The 24,933-nt window shown below is 48.0% G+C and overlaps 1 protein-coding gene across 1 annotated transcript in view; it reads left to right on the top strand.

Moving 5' to 3' along the window:
* The first annotated feature begins 2,232 nt into the window (after positions 1–2,232).
* The window catches only part of LOC138257349 (uncharacterized), a 160,609-nt gene continuing 137,908 nt past the window's right edge, over positions 2,233–24,933 (top strand). The window contains exons 1-3 of the mRNA XM_069205900.1: positions 2,233–2,420; positions 13,735–13,957; positions 19,646–19,886. Coding sequence (XP_069062001.1) covers positions 2,233–2,420; positions 13,735–13,957; positions 19,646–19,886 — 652 coding nt within the window. The remainder of the gene's footprint in view (positions 2,421–13,734; positions 13,958–19,645; positions 19,887–24,933) is intronic.

The following is a 24,933-nucleotide window of genomic DNA, read 5'->3' as shown; positions in this document are numbered from 1 at the left end:
GCTGCCAACCCTCAGACAGGTTTCTGCCCCCCTGGGGCCTGGGCAGCCCAGTCTCAGGAAGGCAGAACAAAGGATTTCCTCTGAGAGAGGGTGTTACCCCCTCTCCCTTTGGAAATAGGTGGGAAGCGTCTGAGAGGAGTTGGGGGGGCGTGGCCAACATGGCGACCGGATCGGCAGCATAAACTGCAGCTCTGATCCCTGGCCCACATAAACATCCTGCTAGCGGCGCCTGCACCTCCTTTTAAGGGGGACAGGCGTCGCCCATTCTGCTGCCCGAGGCCCACACTGGCAGCCGTAGCTGCACACTGGATATTGCGGCCGTTTCGCAAGCAGCGAGCGGTCCGCTGAGCTGCCGGGTCTGCGGCCGCGGCTGCGGCCTACACACTCACCGCCGGAGCCGCGGGCCACCTCCTGGGACTCGCGGCCGGAAGACGGTTCTGTGACCGGCCAGGAGGCCGTGTCGCAGGAGCTCCAGCCCCACGAGCAATGTTGGAGACGGGCGCTAGCCCTTAATTACATTCTGGGGCGGCAGCGCTCGGGCGGGGCTGATCCGCTGCGGTGCTGCGCCCCACACATTGATGCCTGCCGGAGCGGGCCTACAATTTTACTATCCTCCATGTGAGGTTACCACCGCTGCTGCTTGCGCCCCGGCTCCCCCGCTTACTGGGAGGGGGCGCGCCTGATATCCTGCTGTGCCCCGAGGCTCGGGGTAACTGTAGCCTGTCTGGAGGAGGCCTCTCAGCGTGGCGGCCTAGTGGAGGACGTGCTGCAGACATGCAGTTCAGTACCTGGGCCTCAACTACCAACAAAGTTTCCACAGGCCTGAGACCTCGCCCAGCACTTGTCAGAGCTTCACCACAGGAGTGGTGTGGCGGAAGGAGTGAAGACAGAGGTCAAGCGCACAGTGGGAAGCTGGAGCAGAGGGGAAAGTGAGGTGAGCCTTTTGGCAACATTTATCGGGTCGCAGTGCGCAAATGTGATGACCCCCCTCCCTCCGGACCAATTAACTTGGTGCAGCTGATAGCTCCAACAAGGCACATGTGGTACCGTCCCCACCCCACCAGGCCCTACATATAATTTCCCATCAGTGTCACCACCCCTAAACCGCGCAAGCAACCGCCAATATACTAGGCCATTAGTCATCATCCATAATTGGCCTACTCTCGCTTTGTTTGACCTCAGCGCCCATGCTGGGCTGAACTGTGGTGCGTCTCCTAACCCGGCCGAAAAAAACACTTCTCGCTCATCTGCTGCTACGTCGCCCCTGTGTGGCTATTGGGCTTTGCTGTTTTATGTGGCTGTAGAAGCATAACAGGCCTGACCCCTCTGCTGATTGGAATCGAGAGGCGTGGCAGGCATACAACAAAGCACTAAGGTACTCTGCTAACCACCAGGAACTAGTCTGATAGCTTCTTTATCACAAACCTTTACACTCGGCCCGGAGGTGGAAGAGTCGTCTCCCAAACTTCGTGTACCACTCCACTGTCGCAAGTATAACACTTACACTTCTGGTCTTCAATAGCTATTCGCAGCCCTCTGGAACTGAGCCTCTCCTATGCCGCAGCTTGCTTCTTGGCTCGCCCTGCCCGCATCGCCTCCAACCGGTCCTACTCGTTAGTGACAACTTGGAACCGCACTTGTCAAATGGTCAAACCAAAAACCCCACGTGCACCTCTGGGTAGAATGGACCCCGGCACCCCTCTATCCTCTGAGGCCCACGCCACCATGCAACTGGCTTTTCAGATGATGGAACTTACCTTAGAATCACACACGTCACAGTTTGAAAAGATATTGCAAGCCATTCTAGACACCAAGACCACCCTAGAAGCCAAAATAGGCTCGGTAACAGAAGACCTCAACATACTCCGAACTGATCAACACACATTGGCCGACAGGGTGTCCGAACTAGAAAAAGACTCTGCAACCCTCCCCCGGACTGTGAAAGATATCCAATCGCAATTGGCTCATTTAACAACAGAGGTGGACATCCTAAAACGCAGAGCTGAAGATGCAGAGGGCAGGTCCCGACGCAACAACATTCGCTTGGTGGGGTTCCCTGAGCGTGTCGAAGGTCCTAGCTCAGAATTATTCACAGAACAATGGCTCACAGATACAATTCTTAAAGATAATATCCCGAAGTTCTTCTCCGTCGAACGTGCCCACAGGGTCCCCGGGAGACCCCTCCACCTGGTTCACAGCCTCGCCCGTTGATAGCAAGACTCCTTAACTACCATGATAGAGACCTCATCCTACAGTTATTTTGCAAATCTGGCCCGATACACTTTGAAAACGCAGAGATTACAGCTTATCCAGACTTCACAGCAGAAGTTCGGAAGAAGCGGAGCTCTTTCTACCCCGTTAAGGAATGCCTTCGCAGACATAACATCAAGAATGGGTTCATGTTCCCAACCAGACTCCGGGTACAAGATGACACTCGGGCACTCTTATTCAATACACCGAAAGACGCCTGGACCTGGCTGCATGCCAAGGGTCTTGCCGACCCGATAGATACAAGCACTCTGGGTGAAAATTGGTCTTCTCCCAAGACAAGGTGTAGGCAACGCATAAAACAAGGCATTAAACCCTCACCTGAACAGTCACAAACTGAACGTTCCCTTCTCCTGCAGGCCACATCTAGATTTGTTAACACGTTGCCAACAGCCCTGTCCACACAAACTGACGGGGAACCGGATCACGACGGAAACTCTGACTCGGCGGAATCTACACGAGGACCTACTCTCACGCCGCGCACAGCAGACGACATTTGCTAAGTCAATTGAGCACCACCCATTCCCGCTCCTTAGGTACAATAATATGGTCTTCCCCCCCGGCTGTTCAGAAATGACCTGGCGGCACCACTGATCCTTCGTTGCAGCACGCTGTTCGCTTGTGGTCTGGGGCAGCGTACTCTGCGCCATGAGCAACTCGGGCAGGGTAAATCCATGACTTTGAACTAACGCTCTTCGGCACCCCCCTGCTCCATATGGACTGTTCTCCCAGGCCGCCAATCGCTGGAATTTTTTTTGATTTTCCATTATTTCAGTTGATGTTATATATTGTTTTTGAGTGCATTTTTTTTGGTTGTTGGTTGTGTCACACGCTAGTTAGTCGTAAACACAGTAACAAATGCACATTTACCATATTAATAGGTTTACATTTTACAACAATACGGATATTAACTGGCTAGCCTTCGAGGGTATCGACACAATATTTCCACATTGGGGATGGAAGACATACACCTCTCCGGTTTTGTTAAAGCTATAATAGCCTCATGGCCTCCCAAACCCAACAAGGTATCTTGAAATATAAGATACTCACATGGAATATCAAATGTATGGCAACACCACGTAAACGGCAAAGGATTCATGCATTTCTTAAGAGGCATCAGGTACACATAGCCCTACTACAAGAGACACACCTCTCTAAATCCACGTTGGAAAGCACACGCTCAAAATGGAAAGGACAATTGCACGGCACCACTTCCTCGTCTTTTGCTCGGGGGTGGAGATCTGGATTCCTCCTGGGGTCCCATTTATCATATCTCGCACACAATGCAACCCAAACGGCAGACATGTGATACTAGAAGGCGTCCTTGACGGGTCCCCCTTAGTGTTGGTAGCGCTATACTCCCCAAATTCAAACCAACGAGATTTCCTGAGTACGCTCACCACTGGCAATCTTAGTGGCCCTACATTAGAGTGTATAATGGGGGGGCGACTTTAATAGCGTCCTAGATACTCAAATAGACCGCTCATTTCCCCCACTCGCCACGGCTCCATCCAATCGTGCCTCACAAGCACTAGCAAACTGGGCCTCCAATAACGGTTTGAGAGACATCTGGAGGGTAGGCCACCCCACCCAACACAAATATTCGTATTATTCCTCTGTACATACCAGAATAGATATGATTTTTGTATCCGCAGCCGTAATCCAGAAAGTGTGTGCGACCGAATACCTAGCACGCACCATATCAGATCATAACCCGCTCTGCGCAATAATGGTCTGGGGCCACATGCACAGTCGCATACCAACATGGCGATTGCAGACAGAAGCTCTCTTAGACCCCCCCCTTTCACGTAGACATGTCCAAGCGTCTGGCTGATTAATTCTCACTGAATAAAAATACAACCTCATCCCGCGCTATAGAGTGGGATGCCCACAAAGCGGTAATACACGGACACTGCCTTGTGGCCACGGTGGGGGTAAGAAGGACACTCACCAAAGAACTACAAGTTTTGGAGGTTAAACTCCGCAAAGCAGAGGTTGAGGTCTCCAGAAACGAGTCCACACTAGCAGCACTGAATTCGCTTAGAGCTGCTCATAGAGAAGTAGACACCAGACTATGTAAGCAAGACTACAGACACTACATGACAAGACAACACGCTGAGGGGGATAGATCCAGGTAGACTGTTAGCGTGGCTGACCCGCCAACCCTCGCAACCATCACCCATTGGTGTGATACGTCTGAACTTCGACCTCATTGTTAACACCCAAGCAGGAATCAACTAAGCCTTCTCCACATATTATCGTGCCCTATCTACGCCTCCTTCCCCCTGTCGGAGCAGCAGTTAGCTGACATATTATCAGTCGTCTCCCAAAACCAACACATCACTGACAATACCGCCAATACCGCCCATTACGATAGAAGAACTGCGCTCAGCTCTGGCACAAATGGCACGTAGCAAAACCCCAGGCTCAGATGGCCTACCGGTAGAGTATTTTAACTCCCATGCTACTCACCTCCTACAACCACCCATAGAGGTATTTAACGAAGCGCGTAATAAATTACAATTGCCGGACTCCATGCTCGAAGCTTTAATAGTCGTCCTTCCGAAGGCAGGCTGCGATCTTCTCGACGTTAAATCAAACAGGCCGCTCTCTCTCCTCAACACAGACTGCAAACTATTGGAAAAAATATTGGCAAACGGGCTACTCCCTTACCTATCAAGCTTAATACACTCTGATCAGTCTGGCTTTATTCCAGGGAGAAGCACCTTTTTAAATATTAGAAGACTGCTCCATATAATGCACAGCAATACAGAATACATTGAATACATTGAAAAAGCGTTTGATACGTTGAGCTTGGATTATCTTCTCCGCACACTCAAAGTGTTTGGATTCGGCCCCGGTTTCATTAGATGGATCAAAATGCTCTACTCCAAACCCACAGCCTGAGTCAAAAATAGACGAACTATCTCTGAAGCATTCCCCATAGGCAGAGGTACCATACAAGGTTGTCCATTATTCCCTTTATTATTCGCTATAGCCATGGAACCATTAGAAATTAAGCTACGTAGCTACGCACACGTATGAGGCATCACTGAATCTAACACACATCATATTATATCCTTATACGCAGATGATGCCCTGATATAACTGCGTAATCACTCCACCTCCATGGCAGAGGTGTTGTTAATGCTTGACTCCTTCGCTCTCGCCTCTGGTCTACATGTCAATTGGTCCAAGTCAAGTATTTTCCCCCTTACCCCCAAACCAATTGCCCTTCACATGGTATTACCGTAATATCAATTGCCATGGTCACACACTACCTTTAAATATCTCGGGATACAAATGTATCGCTCCATTGAGGATCTTAAAGAGGGCAATATTGACAGGGCACTCAGCTCTACCCGCAGCTCATTGTCTTTTTGGAGCTCACTTCCCCTATCCCCCATGGGTCGGGTAGCAATAGCCAAAATGCTCATCCTTCCTAGGTTCTTATATTATTTTACCGCCCTTCCATTATGTTTACCACGCTCGTTCTTTTGTAAACTGCACTCATTATTAACTGACCTGCTATGGGGCAAAGACAGACGCAGAGTAGCGCTAGCTATAACACAACATCTGCAAGAAGCGGGCGGTCTGGGCATGCCTAACTTCGAAAGATACTTTGCAGTTGCTCAGCTGTTGTGGTTATCCACATGGCTCAAGGAAACTCCTCCTCCTGAAGGCATAATGCTGCAGGCATATATAGCCCCGCAAACGATACTGTCCTCACTTTTATCCGGCCCTAACCGCCTACCTTCAAAACCTATATTGTTGGAAGCAGCTCGTTTCTGCTGGCATAGATACGTTCAAAGCAGGACCCCCTCTCCTCCTTACTCCCCTTCTTTACCGCTGTTTCAGTTGCCGGGCACCCAAATACTCTCATCACACCATGATACACGGGACATAAGCACACTGAATGTGGGCAATTACTACGCTAGCTCCACAATGCGCACCTTCGCGGAACTAGTGGCCGCTGGGGTTATGCACACTGGAGCCTTTTTGACGTATAGCGCCATCAAACGGATACTCAATAACCTCTGGGGTTCTGGCAACAACGAACCCCATGAGTCCCAATTACTTACCACCATCCTTACCATAGGTAGCACAAAAGGCATCATAACTAAACTATATAAAGAACTGCTAGCTGAAGTTTGCTCTACCCTGCCGCTTGCTAAAGCCTGCTGGGACACTGTCCTCCCTTCACCATTACCACAAAAAACTTGGGTCGCGGCTCTCACAATGATCAAGTCAATATCCCGCAATCCTCGACTGCGGTACACCCAATTCAATTATATTCACCACTCATAGCTATCCCCAGCCCGCATCCAAAGAATATATCCGAGCACAAACCCGACATGTCCCAGATGCGCTACTCCGGCAGCAGACTTTTCCCACATGGTCTGGAGCTGCCACTCAATAAACTCGGCTTGGCACTGTGTTACGGACATCACAGCAGACATTTTGTCCCACACTCTGTTGCCCACCCCAGACTCCTGTTTACTTGGCATTCGCCACCGAACCAAAAGTGATAAACATCTACACAGATTTATCGATCTAGCATTTGTTGTCTTCAAGCGCCTAATAGCTACGCACTGGAAAGCCCCACACGTTTCATCCCATTCTGCTTGGCTCCGTGACTTACATAGTCGCTCACAAGCCGAAGCTCAGACACTGCACTTATTACAACATAAAGGCCTACTGCAGGATGGCCCAGAAATCTGGGACACTTTTGTGGTAGCAATAGAAGCTAGGGATGACACAAACCAGTAACGATATACATGTATTATCTTTTTGTTTAATATCTTTATCACGCTATTCCCAGTTGCCCCACCATCACTCACTTTCTGTATTAACTTCCTAATTTCTCCCCTTAATGCAACAACGTAACACTTTAGGATGCTTCTTCTACGGCTATGCTTTTATGCAACCCATGCCTAGCCTTGCTTATCACTAGATTGGCTCTGCACCTCTTCCTGCCCCACAATTCATACCTCAACTATGACTCCCCGGCCCCCCATACACAATATATGTAACCTTCTTTTCCCCCCCCCACCCTCCAATGGGTGTAGCCAGCAACAGGTGTGACATTAGTGGTGTTTAGTTGTGACTTTAATTATTTGTTGCACAGTTTCAAGTTGTATTTTTTAGCAATTCATTGCGTAATTGAGCTGTACAATCTTATAAATGTGTGTAAACAGATCGCAAAATCATTAATAGCAAAATGCACTGTTGTGTGAGCATGATGACTAATAAACAGATTTAAAAAAAAAAAAAAGGACCTGAGAGGAGTAGCCTCTCCTGGGCTCTGGAAATGCTTTGAAGGGCACAGATGGTGCACTCCTTGCATAAGCCAGTCTACACCGGTTCAGGGATCCCCCAGCCCTGCTCTGGCGTGAAACTGGACAAAGGAAAGGGGAGTGCCCACTCCCCTGACCAGCACCTCCCAAGGGGAGGTGCCCAGAGCTCCTCCAGTGTGCCCCAGACCTCTGCCATCTTGGATGCAGAGGTGTGAGGGCACAATGGACACCTCCGAGTGGCCAATGCCAGCAGGTGACGTCAGAGACCCCTCCTGATAAGTGCTTACTTCTCTCTGTAGCCAATCCTCCTCGGAGGGCTTTTTAGGGTCTCTTCTGTGGGTTTCTCACCAGATAACGAAAGCAGGAGCTCATCAGTGTTCCTCTGCACTTCCCTCTTCGACTTCTGCCAAGGATCGACCCCTGACTGCTCCAGGACGCCTGCAAAACTGCAACAAAGTAGCGAGAAGACTACCAGCAACATTGTAGCGCCTCATCCTCCCAGCTTTCTCGACTGTTTCCTGGTGGTGCATGCTCTGAGGGCTGTCTGCCTTCACCCTGCACTGGAAGCCAATAAGAAATCTCCCGTGGGTCGACAGAAACTTCCCCCTGCCAACGCAGGTACCAAACTTCTGTATCACCGGTCCTCTGGATCCCCTCTCATCCTGACGAGTTTGGTCCTTGGAACTCAGGAGCTGGGTCCAAGTGTCTTCTACAGTCCAGTGGCCCTTCTGTCCAAATTTGGTCGAGGTAAGTCCTTGCCTCCCTACGCCAGACAGTAATCCTGTGTACTGCGTAAACTGCAGCTGCTCGGGCTTCTGTTCACTTTTGCAAGACTTCCTTTGTGCACAACCTAGCCCAGGTCCCCCAGAACTCTGACCTGCATTGCCCAACTCGCTGAGTTCGACTCCGACTTCATGGGACTCCCATTTGTTGTGCTGAGTCTACTGTCGTGCTCAGATCTTCTGAATGCCTGTTCAGGTGCTTCTACGGGTGCTGCCTGCTTCTGCATGGGCTCTCCTTGTTGCTCTGTCTCCTCCAAGAGGCGACCTCCTGATCCTTTGTGGGTCCTGGCAGCACCCAAAACCTTCAACCGCGGCTCTTGCAGCTAGCAAGGCTTGTTTGGGGTCTTTCTGCGTGGAAACAACTCTGCATCCTCCAACACGCCATGGGACATCTTCTGACCAAAGGAGAAGTTCCTGGCCCCTTCCGTTGTTGCAGATTCTTTGGCTTCTTCCACCCGGAGGCAGCCCTTTTGCAACTTCATCCGGGGTTTAGTTGGATCCTGCCCCCCCTGGACACTTGCGTGACTCTTGGACTTGGTCCCTTTCTTTTGCAGGTCCTCAGGTCCAGGAATCCGTCTTCAGTGCTTTGCAGTCAGTTGTTGTCTTTGCAGAATTCCCTATCTAGACTTTACTGTCTATCTGGGGTAGTAGGGTAACTTTACTCCTACTTTTCAGGGTCCCGGGTGGGGTATCTTGGACACCCTTAGTGTTTTCTTACACTCCCAGTGACCCTCCACACACTACACTAGGCCTGGGGTCCATTTGTGGTTCGCATTCTACTTTTGGAGTATATGGTTTGTGTTGCCCCTAGGCCAATTGTCTCCTATTGCTTTCTATTGTGTTCTAGTGTTTGCACTACTTTTCTTACTTACCTGATTTTGGTTTGTGTGTATATTTTGTGTATTTTACTTACCTCCTAAGGGAGTATATCCTCTGAGATACTTTTGGCATATTGTCACTAAAATAAAGTACCTTTATTTTTAGTAACTCTGAGTGTTGTGTTTTCTTATGATATAGTGCTAAGTGATACAAGTGGTATAGTAGGAGCTTTGCATTTCTCCTAGTTCAGCTTAAGCTGCTCTGCTATAGCTACCTCTATCAGGCTAAGCTGCTAGAACACCTCTATTCTACTAATAAGGGATAACTGGACCTGGCACAAGGTGTAAGTACCACAAGGTGCCCACTATAAGCCAGGCCAGCCTCCTACAGGCGCAAGGTGGCGCTAGGGGATTATAAATACCACCTGGTGCTTGTTGTCAACGAAGACTCAGGCACAACTTGCCTTTGCAGCTACTAGGATTCCTCTGCTGTAGAACTCCCAAGTAATTTAATCAAATACATCCCAAATAGATTGTTAGAGTGAGGGCGAAAACAATACATCACAACATCTCCATTTATCCTAAGAAAAACACTCCCAAACAAAGGAACAATAAACATGATCAATAAATAAATGAAAGACAAGAGGACTGTGGAAATAGAAAGATTAAAACATGAAGTGAGTAAACCATTTAAAAACATGCTTCAAAGAAAGAGTGGCTGCCTTTCTGCAGGAGAAGCAGAAGATGTGCCTGGAGAGCATTCCTAAGTCAGTATATCATGTTTCTTAATCCAAAGCGTACATGGTTTTCTCCAGACCTTTGAGCTTCCGAAAACAGAAGGTACATGGGGTCCATCAGAGGAGTGGCAAACATTAGGGGCATATTCCTGTGAAAGTGGTGCAGGGCTGCGCAGCAAGTGACCTTGAAGTGAGTGCATTCCTGTCCTTTTCCCCTGCCTGCACTGGTGTCATTTTGGCGGCCTAGCACCAACACAGGGACCCTTGCACCATGAAGCACGGGTACCTCCATTGCATGCAGGATTGGTTTTGTGCAGGAAGGGGCCCCTTCCTGCACAAAACAATCTGTGGAGGTGTTTTACTCTTTCTATCTGTGCTGCAGAATAGAAAAAGGAAGACAACGAGGAGAAATAAACATATTTCTCCATGTTACACTTGCCCTGGGGAGGCATAAGATTGTGACTCATTCCCAGGTTTACATTGCCTTGTAAATCTGGAAATGCATCAGAACCCATGTGTGTTGTGTCAGAAAATCCACCACAAAACCCACAGAATGCCTTCCTCATGCATAGTAAGGCAACACAGTGACTTGCCACCACATGGAAGCTGCTGCAGTGGGCCTTTTGATGACTGTAGGAGGCTGGACTGGCTTGTAGTGAGTACCAAGGGGTACTTGCACCTTGCACCAGGCCCAGTTATCCCTTATTAGTGTATAGGGTGTCTAGCAGCTTAGGCTGATAGATAATGGTAGCTTAGCAAAGCAGCTCAGGCTGAACTAGGAGACGTGTGAAGCTACTACAGTACCACTTAGTGTCATATGCACAATATCATAAGAAAACACAATACACAGTTATACTAAAAATAAAGGTACTTTATTTTTATGACAATATGCCAAAGTATCTTAGAGTGTACCCTCAGTAAGAGGATAGGAAATATACACAAGATATATATACACAATAGCAAAAATATGCAGTATAGTCTTAGAAAACAGTGCAAACAATGTATAATTACAATAGGATGCAATGGGGAAACATAGGGATAGGGGCAACACAAACCATATACTCCAAAAGTGGAATGTGAACCACGACTGGACCCCAAACCTATGTGACCTTGTAGAGGGTCGCTGGGACTATTAGAAAATAGTGAGAGTTAGAAAAATAACCCTCCCCAAGACCCTGAAAAGTGAGTGCAAAGTGCACCAAAGTTCCCCTAAGGACAAAATAGTCGTGTTAGAGGGAGAATGCAAGGAAAACACAAATCAGCAATGCAACAACGATGGATTCCTGTCTGAAGGTACCTGTGGAACAAGGGGACCAAGTCCAAAAGTCACAAGCAGCTCGGAGATGGGCAGATGCCCAAGAAATGCCAGCGGTTGGTGCAAAGAAGCTCTTACTAGGCTGAAGAACTGTGAATACTGCAGGAACGACAAGGGCTAGAGACTTCCCCTTTGGAGAGTCGTGCAGAAGTGTTTTCCCGCCGGATGGACGCCAACAAGCCTTGCTACACGCAAATCGTGCGTTTGGCGTTTTTGGACGCTGCTGGGGCCCAGGAGGGACCAGGAGGTCGCAAATTGGACCTGAAGAGAGAGGGGACGTCGAGCAAGACAAAGAGCCCTCACTGAAGCAGGTAGCACCCGGAGAAGTGCCAGAAACAGGCACTACGAGGATGCGTGAAACGGTGCTCGCCGAAGTTGCACAAAGGAGTCCCACGTCGCCGGAGACCAACTTAGAAAGTCGTGCAATGCAGGTTAGAGTGCCGTGGACCCAGGCTTGGCTGTGCACGAAGGATTTCCGCCGGAAGTGCACAGGGGCCGGAGTAGCTTGCAAAGTCGCGGTTCCCAGCAATGCAGCCCAGCGAGGTGAGGCAAGGACTTACATCCACCAAACTTGGGCTGAAGAGTCACTGGACTGTGGGGGTCACTTGGACGGTGTCGCTGGATTCGAGGGACCTCGCTCGTCGTGCTGAGAGGAGACCGAAGGGACCGGAAATGCAGCTTTTTGGTGCCTGCGGTTGCAGGGGGAAGATTCCGTCGACCCACGGGAGATTTCTTCGGAGCTTCTGGTGCAGAGAGGAGGCAGACTACCCCCACAGCATGCACAAGCAGGAAAACAGTCGAGAAGGCGGCAGGATCAGCGTTACAGAGTTGCAGTAGTCATCTTTGCTACTATGTTGCAGGTTTGCAGGCTTCCAGCGCGGTCAGCGGTCGATTCCTTATCAGAAGGTGAAGAGGGAGATGCAGAGGAACTCGGCTGAGCTCATGCATTCGTTATCTAAAATTTCCCCAGAGACAGAGACCCTAAATAGCCAGAAAAGAGGGTTTGGCTACCTAGGAGAGAGGAAAGGCTACTAACACCTGAAGGAGCCTATCACAAGGAGTCTCTGACGTCACCTGGTGGCACTGGCCACTCAGAGCAGTCCAGTGTGCCAGCAGCACCTCTGTTTCCAAGATGGCAGAGGTCTGGAGCACACTGGAGGAGCTCTGGACACCTCCCAGGGGAGGTGCAGGTCAGGGGAGTGGTCACTCCCCTTTCCTTTGTCCAGTTTCGCGCCAGAGCAGGGGCTAAGGGGTCCCTGAACCGGTGTAGACTGGCTTATGCAGAATTGGGCACATCTGTGCCCAACAAAGCATTTCCAGAGGCTGGGGGAGGCTACTCCTCCCCTGCCTTCACACCATTTTCCAAAGGGAGAGGGTGTCACACCCTCTCTCAGAGGAAGTTCTTTGTTCTGCCATCCTGGGCCAGGCCTGGCTGGACCCCAGGAGGGCAGCTGCCTGTCTGAGGGGTTGGCAGCAGCAGCAGCTGCAGTGAAACCCCAGGAAGGGCAGTTTGGCAGTACCAGGGTCTGTGCTACAGACCACTGGGATCATGGGATTGTGCCAACTATGCCAGGATGGCATAGAGGGGGCAATTCCATGATCATAGACATGTTACATGGCCATATTCGGAGTTACCATGGTGAAGCTACATATAGGTAGTGACCTATATGTAGTGCACGCGTGTAATGGTGTCCCCGCACTCACAAAGTTCAGGGAATTGGCTCTGAACAATGTGGGGGCACCTTGGCTAGTGCCAGGGTGCCCTCACACTAAGTAACTTTGCACCTAACCTTTACCAGGTAAAGGTTAGACATATAGGTGACTTATAAGTTACTTAAGTGCAGTGTAAAATGGCTGTGAAATAACGTGGACGTTATTTCACTCAGGCTGCTGTGGCAGGCCTGTGTAAGAATTGTCAGAGCTCCCTATGGGTGGCAAAAGAAATGCTGCAGCCCATAGGGATCTCCTGGAACCCCAATACCCTGGGTACCTCAGTACCATATACTAGGGAATTATAAGGGTGTTCCAGTAAGCCAATGTAAATTGGTAAAATTGGTCACTAGCCTGTTAGTGACAATTTGAAAGTAATGAGAGAGCATAACCACTGAGGTTCTGGTTAGCAGAGCCTCAGTGAGACAGTTAGGCACCACACAGGGAACATATACATGCACACCTATGAGCACTGGGGCCCTGTGTGACAGGGTCCCAGTGACACATACATATAGGCCACAAACCTATGAGCACTGGGGTCCTGACTAGCAGGATCCCAGTGACACATAACAACCATACTGAAAACATAGTGTTTTCACTATGAGCACTGAGGCCTGGCTATCAGGATCCCAGTGAGACAGTGAAAACAGTGACAAACACCCTGACATACACTCACAAACAGGCCAAAAGTGGGGGTAACAAGGCTAGAAAGAGGCTACCTTCTCACAATGACCATGAGCAACATCTGAAAACTGCTGCAGTGGCCCTTTGAAGACCATGAACAACAACAAACTGAGGCTGCTGCAGTGGGACCTTAGATGACTGTGAACGAGAACATTTGGAAGATGCTGCAGTGGGCCCTTTGAAGACCATGAACAACATCTGGAAGCTATTGCAGAGGCCTATTGATGACCACGAACAACATATGGAAGCTGCTTCAGTGGGCCCTTTAATGACCATGAACAACATCTGGAAGCTTCTGCAGTGGCCCTTTAATGACCATCAACAAGACCGTATGGATGTTGCTGCAGTAGGCCATTTGAAGACCATGCTCAACAACATCTGGAAGCTGCAGCAGTGGGCCCTTTGATGACCAGAAACAACAAAATCTGTAAGCTGCTGCAGTGGCCCTTTGATTATCTTGAACAGGAGTGTATGGAAGCTTCTGCAGTGGCCCTTAGAAGTCCATGAACAACATACAGAAGCTGCTGCTGCCGGCCCTTTGAAGACCATGAACAACAACATCTGGAGGTTGCTGGAGTGGACCCTTTGATGTTTAATGACCATGAGCATCAACATCTGGAAGCTGCTGCAGTGGGGTATTTCAAGACATGTACAATGACATCTGGAGGCTGCTGCAGTGGGCCCTTTGAAGACCATTAAAAACAGCATCTGGAGGCTGCTGCAGGGCCCTTTCCTTGCAAGGTCAGACTTCACCAAGAAGCACAGCGCAGGACTGTCACACAGAAATGCTGATGAACATTCTCTGACATTCACTCCATCAGATAACAGAGAATCTTCCAAAGAGGTGTATGCAGACAGAAGACTTGACGGTCCCTGAAATGGCCATAAACATTGTGCACATCAGGTCAACTTTCTGATGACCTCAATTTTCATTCAAATCTGGCCCACAACATGTCTCCTGGCAGATGCACAACATGTTTTGTTTGTTGCTTTCCAGCCAAGAACCAGACTGAATGGAACCCCTTTAAACAGGAAGGTCTCCAGATCTGTTTCCACTTCCCTGCCTGTTTACTGCATTGCCCTTTCAGCTTCCACATCCTTGTACAAAGTTTTTCAGCCAGGCGTTGTGTAACTCTTTGTGAATTTAAATAGTTCTCATTAGAGTAGGAAGATTTCTTTGTTTTCACCCTCTTTAGATACAATGGTCTAATTGCCTACTAGGATTTTACTTGGTAGGGTTCCAGAGATGGGGCAGGTCCAGTCTACTCTGAGTTCCAAGGTGTATTGGTGCCACTTTCTGTCAGTGCCCGTCACTGAGGAAATCCATAAAGTGGTTTGGGTGCACAAGGCTGAGAGAGTCATATGGTAGCACAAGGTTGTGGGGGTTAGTACAGAGGGGTTTGTTTTTCAACTGTTTGCTACAACATTACGTTACTAGATGATGTGGCAAGTTTAACTCCTAGCATCTAGCAGCTGTACTCAAATAATATGGCATCTAGGCACTGTGGTGTTCACGCTGCTGGGCAAATGACATGGAAGACAGTAGATGCTCTTCTGAAGCTATCATTCTCATGCGTGATTTCCCAAAGAAGTCGACTAATTAATGTAACAGCAAAAACAACAAGGTGTTGGATGGAATGCTTGACTTAGTCTCAGCCACTGGAAATCGATTGGGCTGCATCCCAATCCATTGTTTTTTGCCCACCATATCACCTCAGTTTGAACCTAGCTATATTGAAAGCAGCCTTGACCCTGTTCCTCATAGGGGCATGGCATGTTACCCCCATATTTCACTGTATATATGTTGTTTTAGTCTATGTGTCACTGGAACCCTGTCAGGTTTTACAGTTTACAGTTTACAGTTTACAGGCAGGGCCCCAGTGCTCATAAGTATGTGCCCTGTATGTGTTCCCTGTGTGATGACTAACTGTGACCCTGAGGCTCTGCTAATCAGAACCTCAGTGGTTATGCTCTCTCTGCTTTCCAAATTGTCACTAACAGGCTAGTGACCAATTTCACCAATTCACATTGGCATACTGGAACACCCTTATAATTCCCTAATATATGGTACTGAGGTACCCAGGGTATTGGGGTTCCAGGAGATCCCTATGGGCTGCAGCATTTCTTTTGCCACCCATAGGGAGATCTGACAATTCTTACACAGGCCTGCCAGTGCAGCCTGAGTGAAATAACGTCCACGTTATTTCACAGCCATTTACCACTGCACTTAAGTAACTTATAAGTCACCTATATGTCAAACCTTCACCTGGTGAAGGTTGGGTGCAAAGTTACTTAGTGTGAGGGCACCCTGGCACTAGCCAAGGTGTCCCCACATCGTTCAGGGCAAATTCCCCGGACTTTGTGAGTGCGGAGACACCATTTCACAGGTGCACTGTACATAGGTCTCTACCTATGTACAGCATCACAATGGTAACTCCGAACATGGCCATGTAATATGTCTAAGATCCTGGCATTAGGGGGACAATTTCATGATCCCCCGGGTCTCTAGCACAGAACCCGGGTACTGCCAAACTGCCTTTCCGGGGTTTTCACTGCAGCTGCTGCTGCTGCCAACCCCTCAGACAGGTTTCTGCCCTCTTGGGGTCCAGCCAGGCCTGGCCCAGGAAGGCAGAACAAAGGACTTCCTCAGAGAGAGGGTGTTACACCCTCTCCCTTGGGAAATAGGTGTCAGGGCTGGGGAGGAGTAGCCTCCCCCAGCCTCTGGAAATGCTTTGATGGGCACAGATGGTGCCCATCTCTGCATCAGCCAGTCCACACCGGTTTCCGGGATCCCCCAGCCCTGCTCTGGCGCGAAACTGGACAAAGGAAAAGGGAGTGACCACTCCCCTGACCTGCACCTCCAGGGGAGGTGCCCAGAGCTCCTCCAGCGTGCCCCAGACCTCTGCCATCTTGGACTTTGAGGTGTGCTGGCACACTGGACTGTTCTGAGTGGCCAGGGCCAGCAGGTGATGTCAGAGACTCCTTCTGATAGGCTCTTACCTTTCTTACTAGCCTATCCTCCTTCCTAGGTAGCCAAACCTCCTTTTCTGGCTATTTAGGGTCTCTGCTTTGGGGAATTCTTCAGATACCGAATGCAAGAGCTCACCAGAGTTCCTCTGCATTTCCCTCTTCACCTTCTGCCAAAGGATCGACCGCTGACTTCTCAGGACGCCTGCAAAACCGCAACAAAGTAGCAAAGACGACTACTGCAGCCTTGTATCGCTTCATCCTGCCGGCTTTCTCGCATGTTTCCTGATGGTGCATACTCTGGGGGTAACCTGCCTCCTTCTTGCACCAGGAGCTCTGAAGAAATCTCCCGTGGGTCGACGGAATCTTCCCCCTGCAACCGCAGGCAACAAAAGACTGCCTCACCGGTCCTCTGGGTCCCCTCTCAGCACGACGAGCGTGGTCTCCGGAACTCAGCAACTCTGCCCACGTGACTCCCACAGTCCAGTGACTCTTCAGTCCAAGTTTGGTGGAGGTAAGTCCTTGCCTCCCCACGCTAGACTGCATTGCTGGGTACCGCGTGATTTGCAGCTGCTCCAGCTCCTGTGCACTCTTCCAGGACTTCCTTCGTGCACAGCCAAGCCTGGGTCCCCGACACTCTAACCTGCAGTGCACAACCTTCTGAGTTGTCCTCCGGCATCGTGGGACTCCCTTTTCTGACTTCGGGTGGACTCTGGTTCACTCCTCTTCTAAGTGCCTGTTCTGGTACTTCTGCGGGTGATGCCTACTTCTGTGAAGGCTCCCTGACTTGCTGGGTGCCCCCTCTGTCTCCTCATCCAAGTGGCAATATCCTGGTCCCTCCTGGGCCACAGCAGCATCCAAAAACCCTAACCACGACCCTTGCAGCTAGCAAGGCTTGTTTGCGGTCTTTCTGCGTGGGAACACCTCTGCAAGCTTCTTCACGAAGTGGGACATCCATCCTCCAAAGGGAAAGTTCCTAGTCCTCTTCGTTCTTGCAGAACACCAAGCTTCTTCTATCCGGTGGCAGCTTCTTTGCACCCTCAGCTGGCATTTCCTGGGCATCTACCCACTCTCAACACTGTCGCGACTCTTGGACTTGGTCCCCTTGTCTTACAGGTACTCAGGTCCGAAAATCCACTGTTGTTGCATTGCTGGTGTTGGTCTTCCTTGCAGAATCCCCCTATCACGACTTCTATGCTCTCTGGGGTTTGTAGGTGCACTTTACACCTACCTTACAGGGTCTTGGGGTGGGCTATTTTTCTAACCCTCACTGTTTTCTTACAGTCCCAATGACCCTCTACAAGCTCACATAGGTTTGGGGTCCATTTGTGGTTCGCATTCCACTTTTGGAGTATATGGTTTGTGTTGCTCCTATACCTATGTGCTCCTATTGCAATCTATTGTAACTTTATACTGCTTGCATTACTTTCTTTTGCTATTACTGCATATTTTTGGTATTGTGTACATATATCTTGTGTATATTTGTCATCCTCATACTGAGGGTACTCACTGAGATACTTTTGGCATATTGTCATAAAAATAAAGTACCTTTATTATTTGTATATCTGTGTATTGTGTTTTCTTATGACATTGTGCATATGACACCAGTGGTATAGTAGGAGCTTTACATGTCTCCTAGTTCAGCCTAAGCTGCTCTGCTATAGCTACCTTCTATCAACTTAAGCTGCTAGAAACACCTCTTCTACACTAATAAGGGATAACTGGACCTGCCACAGAGTGTAAGTACCCCTTGGTACCCACTACAAGCCAGGCCAGCCTCCTACACCTAATACATCGTTTTTTGCCTACCATGCCACCTCAGTTTGAATCCAGCTATACGATTATCAGCCTTGAACCTGTTCCTCTTGAGAACAGTCCAGCTCGAACTACCAGGCCAGGTCTTCCCTGAACTGGAACACAAGCAATCTAGGACCGGTTTGTCCTAGTTGGGGCTCTTAGCCCATGTATAACTTAGTTCCAGTGGCACATTTAACCCGGGACCCACGTCTGGGCATACCTGGAGCACTTAGGGTGGCAAATGCAAAAACATCAAGGTGATGGACAAAATGCTTGTATTAATCTCAGCCACTGACAATAGCCCAGGGCCACATCCCAATCCACTGATTTGTATATTTGCATTTAGCTGTGTCCAAACTGAGGTGGCATGGTATGCAAAATAACAATGGATTGGAATGCGGCCCAGGTAATTACCAGTGGCTGAGATTAGTTGAAGAATTCCATCCTTCTCTTTTTGTATACTTTAGCATGTCACATTAAGTGGGACGGGTATGCCCAGACATGGGTCAAATGCAACGATGAGCCACTGGAACCAAGCTGCACCAGGTTGATAAAATCATAACAAGGACAAAACCTGTCCTGTATTGCTTGTGTTCCAGTTCAGAGAGGACTTGCCTTGGCAGTTCAGCTGGAATGTTCCCTTTGGAGCAGGGTCAAGACTGATTTGCATATGGCTGAGGCCAAGCTGAGGTGGCGTGGTGGGCAAAATAACAATGGATTGGCATGCGCCCCGAGTAATTACCAGTGATTGAGATTAAATTAGGCATTCCATCTGTCACTTTTTGTATACTTGGATTAATGTAACAGAACCCTTTGTATGTCTTTGCGATTTCTATAAACTGTATGCCACCTAACACATCCTAAAGGAAATTATGTGAAGATCACACAGAAAGTGGTTCCTTCCTTGGCATCTAGATGTTCAACGGGTGAGGAGTCATTGTGAGTGTGCTGCTCCCACTATCCCTATCATCCTCTGAATAGATGAATTAGTGCAAGGATGAGTAAGAGCGTGCAGGCATCATGAGTGAGTGAGTTGATGGATACATGAGTGAATGAATGGGTGGATAGATAAGTGGCTGCATGGATGGGAGCATTCAGTCACTCTCATATAGAAGTCCAACCTACTGGTATTGTCAAATCTTGTGAACAGAAGGAGTGTTTTTCGTAGTTCCTAAGTGAGGGAAACGTGTTACTATCCTATGTTTCTATGACTGTAATTCTTATTTATCAGTTATGGACTGAAATGCAAATCTTTTCTTTTTTCCTTTAGGATGAAGCAAAACTTTTGCCTGGCCATGGAAAAGAGGTCAGGCAGCAAGGAATTATAAGTCGCTTCTACGTTAAATTTGGAAGTCATGATGGAGCTACTTGTCTTAAGTCTCCAGACTTATATCGCCAGTACACCGGAATCAACAGTCCAACATTCTACATCCGTGTGATCAACTGGGATAAGTCACAGATACAACTAGTGTGTCCTCAAGGAGGAGGGGATCCTGTCTGTCCCAACTATGGTAGGATTATGAAGTTAGTGGTTGGACATACACTTGTGAAAAGTAATTCAGTGTTAACAAGATCTGCATCAATTCCAGAATCTGTGATTAGTTAAAAGTGCAAACCATTGTTGAGGTCAAGGTCACTGCGTGGTCCAGCCCCGTGCAGGGTCCTTCTTACTTTGTTCTATCCAAACATGTCTCTGTTTGTAGGAATTTGATGCTGGTGCCTGACACATCTATGAACTGATCTCAGGGATGTGCCAGACAATTCCCAGTAGGGAGCATCATGAAAAAAACAAAGTGGCAGTGAGTGAGCCATCAGTACTATCTTTTGTCACTCTTATCCTGGATGGGAGTAGGTGTCAAAGTTGCTCCCTTCATTTATGATAAAGCATCACACTGTGGATATGCTAGACCCCCTTTCAGACAGCTACAGGCAAGCAGGAGTTACTGGTCCTAATCATGGGGGTTAAGGCCTTTTACTCCTGCTGTCCTGGGACCTGACCTATTATGGGTCCTGAGTAACTGGACTAGGTACTACCCCTTTAGCATTTGACCCTCTGTGGTACTGCAAGTCGAGCAGACCAAGGCTGTTCAAGGGGGATGTAGGGGTCAGGCCTACACAAGTTAAAGACTCAAAGTACACCCAATAACAGCAATACATGAATATCCAGCCAGATCTCAAAATCAAATACAACCTACACAAATAATACACACAGCTGTCCTTAGACCTTGAATTTAGCATTGGTCAGCTACACTCCTGAGTCTCACCTCTCTGACTATTGCTAGTAGCTGTTTTACGCTTGGTAACCTACAGGTTAGGCCCCACTGTGAGTCTTAGAAGTTCCACAAAGGCTTTACAAAAGTCAAAATGTTCCAGTGCTGCACTGCTTTGAGACAGAGTAAGTTCACTCAGGGCCCTTCAGCCAAGCGATGAGTCTTACCTGCTCCTGCTGGTGTTTTCGGATAGAAGACCCCAAAGTGTTTGCCATTTCAGCATCACACAGAATGGGAGCCAGCTGGTCATCTGCAACACTCTTCAGATGAAGTGGTAATACTCACTGGCCGGTTGCATGGTCACTTGGCATCCAATTCTTCGTGAGCACCAAAGAACACGGGTTAACACCTGCAGATTGTGATGATCCCACAAAGGTCTTGGTAACGATCCTCTCTCTTGACATATGGTTCAACCACGGCAATGGCCCTTTCTGTTCATGGGAGCCCCCTCCTTGAAAGGTGGGGTCACTAACTTTTGGTAGCACACAAGCAATGGCCTGATCAGTGTAACAGCAGCAGTCTTCACAGCAGCCCCTCTCGCATACTGAGTCAATAACTTTGTTCAGTACATGGATGATGGCCTGATCAGTGCATCAGCAGCTAACTTTGCAGCAGCCCTCTCTGGGTCGCAGACGCAAATCAGCACACAAGCGGACTGCCCAAATGGTGCAATATTGGATTAGATTCATGATGACTCCCTCTGGCATATGAGGTAGCTGACCTAAATCAGCACACGGACAGATGCCTTGATCGATGCATATAAATTGTCTCACACCTCACTGCAGGGATACACTCGCCCAGTCCCCCACTGAACCTAGCTCCCTCCCAGCATTCTCTCTCCTCACAGGGTTCCTCTGGTCTCAGGAGGCAGGTGCTGGTTTAGGAGAGACTTGAGGATCACACCTGAATGTCAGCCTCACTGATATATCTAAAAAAAGGTTTACAAAGGTTCTCAGCCCTTCTCTTTATAATTCCAATATCAGGCCCATCTGGATTCCGAGATGTGCCAAGGCGCCTTTGACCAGTGACCTTTTCAGAACCAAAAAGCCCCTTTAAAGTGCCCAAGGAGAACCTCCCTTCCTTCAGTGTGTGTCAGAGAGTATATGGGGATGCATTGACAAGGGTCCATAAGGGCTGCGGTTTGGCAACCCTGCTTTTTACGCTATAGTCTATTGAAATGGAAGATTCCCTGAGGAGACAGGGGAAGGACATCCCACATTACGGCAATAAAACTATAATAGCTCACATGTATGTTGATGATTCAGTGCTCTGGAGTGAAGAACAAATGGACTTAAAAAAATGATCAATGGCAAAGCATTTTTTATGGATGATCTCAGCTTAAATACCAACCTTTATAACACCTACCAAATCTCATCTTAAATACCAACCTCCATAACGATAACCAAATCTCAGTTTAAATACCAACCTCTAGAACACCCACCAAATCTCAGCTTAAATACCATCCTCTATATCACCAACCAAATCTCAGCTTAAATACCAACCTCTATAACACCCACAAAATCTCAGTTTAAATACCAACCTCTATAACACCAACCAAATCTCAGCCTAAATACCAACCTCTATAACACCCACAAAATCTCAGCTTAAATACCATCCTTTATAACATCAACTAAATCTCAGCTTAAATACCAACCTCTAAAACACCCATCAAATTTCAGCTTAAATACCAACCTCTATAACACCCACCAAATCTCAGTTTAAATACCAACCTCTATAACACCTATATATTGACCACCATACTACTCAGTTAATCTCCAGATTTTTGATAAAGTAAATGTTTTATCTTATCTTGGTATCAAATGGGAGAACTCTTGCCACTGGTCACACATGTTACCTTCAACATTTATTCTATCACAGCAGACACCTTTTATTCTGGAGTTAGATTAGGAGACAATTGACAGGCACAAGCTGGAAATATACTGAAGTAAATGTGTTTTGGTAACATGCAGAGTGGTGATGTTTGGGGCTTCACTAATACTTCAAGCCTCCAAGGGTAGAACAATAGGTTCTGCAGATGGCTACAGCATCATCTCATTTATCACGTCATGAAGATTTTATGATAAAATATCTAGAATATGGAATTAAGATTTCTGAAAATCTTTTGTGGGTTTCAAACTGGGCCAAACCAGTGCCATCACTAAATCCTGAAATAGTAATTGATTATTTATGCACAATGTCCAGATACTATTTCTGTAATTTAAATATGTCAGGATGTATTTTCAGAGTTACCGAGACCGAACCTGTTTTAGACTCCTTGGATTATTGGGAAAATGATAAGAAATGGCTAAAGAAACAGTTTAGTCAGTTAATAATCTTAAATATCAAACTCTCTAGTTAGAGCACTTCTGATTCAGAAGTCAATTGAGTGAGTGGATCCTTATCTGGTTTTGGATGGTTTTGAGCACTGCATACTCACTAGGCTTAAAACAGTAGTGCTCACTACATGATGACATATTCAAAAGGTTGGGCACTTCCTGCAGTAGTGAATCTTTATCCCTGTGATCTTAGATCAGGCCAACTCCTGATGCACGTTATTTTAGTATTTTTTTCAATTTACGCCATACACATACTTACTAGCATTGTTTAAACGCTGAAGCTGTGCTAGTTGCTTATGTCCTTTTTTATGACAAATATGTAAGATTGGATATTGACATTTATCTATGGTACGATATATTTGGTACTGTTTTACAAATTTCTATGTTTGTTTTAATAGAACAAAATAAACCAAACAGATTCAGAAACGCTTCGAGAGAGCAAAGGGGTATGGTTCTGATGTCCCGCTTCCCCACTTCTGGCAGCCTTGAGCTTGGGGGGACCCAAGAGTGTGCCTCACCTTCTTTGGGAGCCGCTGGTAATCAGAAGCAAGGTGGTAGTAGCACCTTTGATAAGCATGGGGCACCCAAGCACACAAGCTGTCGTGCTGCACAGACGGAAACACTAGAATTCACTAAAGCGAGACATCCAAATGACACACTTCTCTGAAACAGGCCACATGGGTGGGAAAGAAAATCTTTTATCACTGTCCACTACTTGGGTTGAAGATTTTCCTTTTCCATTTCTGTTTTAATCCTACTTTAGGAAAGTGACCCTTTTTTACATGGTCACTGTAGGAAAGTAGCCTCTTTCTAGCATGGTTACCCCAACTTTTGGCCTGTTTGTCAGTGTGTTTGATTGTTTCTACTGGGATCCTACTAATCAGGACCCAGTAGATATGCTCTCGCCCTTAAAATAAAGTTATAGGATACTGGTAACCCAGTATTCCACCCACAATTGGCATACTGGGGCCCTCTTATAAGTCCTTAGTATATGGTACCCAGGGCATTGTGGTTCCAGGGGATCCCTATGGGCTGCAGCATTTCTTTTTCCACCCATAAGAAGCCCATGCAAAGGCTTCTACAGGACTGTCAGTGCAGCCTTTGTGAAATGGTGCATGCACCCTTTCACTGCCATTTATAGTGCACATGTCACTTATAAGTCACCCATATGTCAGGCCTTTCAACCCTGAAGGCAGGGTACAGAGTACCTGTGTGTGAGGGAACCCCTGCACTAGCAGAGGTGCCCCCATGACTTCCAGGACCATTTTCCCGGACTTCTTGAGTGCAGGGACGGCATTTTATGCATGCACTGGACATAGGTCACCACCTATGTCCATCCTCACAATTGTAACTCCGAATATGGCCATGTTTGGTATCAAACATGTTGGAATCATAACCCAAGGCTTTTGCAAGCATTGGTTGTATGATTCCATACACTCTGCGGGCTCCTTAAAGGACCCCAAGTATTGTCATTACAGCCTTTTGAGGTTTTCCAGGCAGCCGCAGATGCTGCCATCTCACAGACAGGTGGTTTCTGCCCTCCTGTTGCTTGAGCAGCTCAAGCCTAGAAAGGCAGAACAAAGGATTTCCTTTGGGAGAGGGGTATTACACCCTCTCCCTTTGGAATTAGGTGTAACAGGCATGGGAGGGGCAGCCTCCCAGAGCCCCTGGAAATGCTTTGAAGGGCAGAGATGGTGCCCTCCTTGCATAATCCAGTCTACACCAAATTCCCTGCTCTGGTGCGAAACTGGACAAAGGAGAGGGGAGTGACCACTGCCTGTCCATCACCACCCCAAAGGGTCCCTGGGTTTTGCTATCTTGGATTCCAAAGTGGCAGGGAAATCTGGGAGCATCTGAGTAGCCAGTGCCAGCAGGTGACGTCAGCTGTGTAGCTGACCAATCCCCTTTCAGGGCTATTTAGGGTCTCTCTCTTAGGTGGTTGTTCAGATTAG

This window comes from Pleurodeles waltl, chromosome 1_2 (assembly GCF_031143425.1).
Source record: "Pleurodeles waltl isolate 20211129_DDA chromosome 1_2, aPleWal1.hap1.20221129, whole genome shotgun sequence".
NCBI lineage: Eukaryota > Metazoa > Chordata > Amphibia > Caudata > Salamandridae > Pleurodeles > Pleurodeles waltl.
The sequence above is the reverse complement of the archived record's forward strand: the minus strand, read 5'-3'. Positions and strand labels throughout refer to the sequence as shown.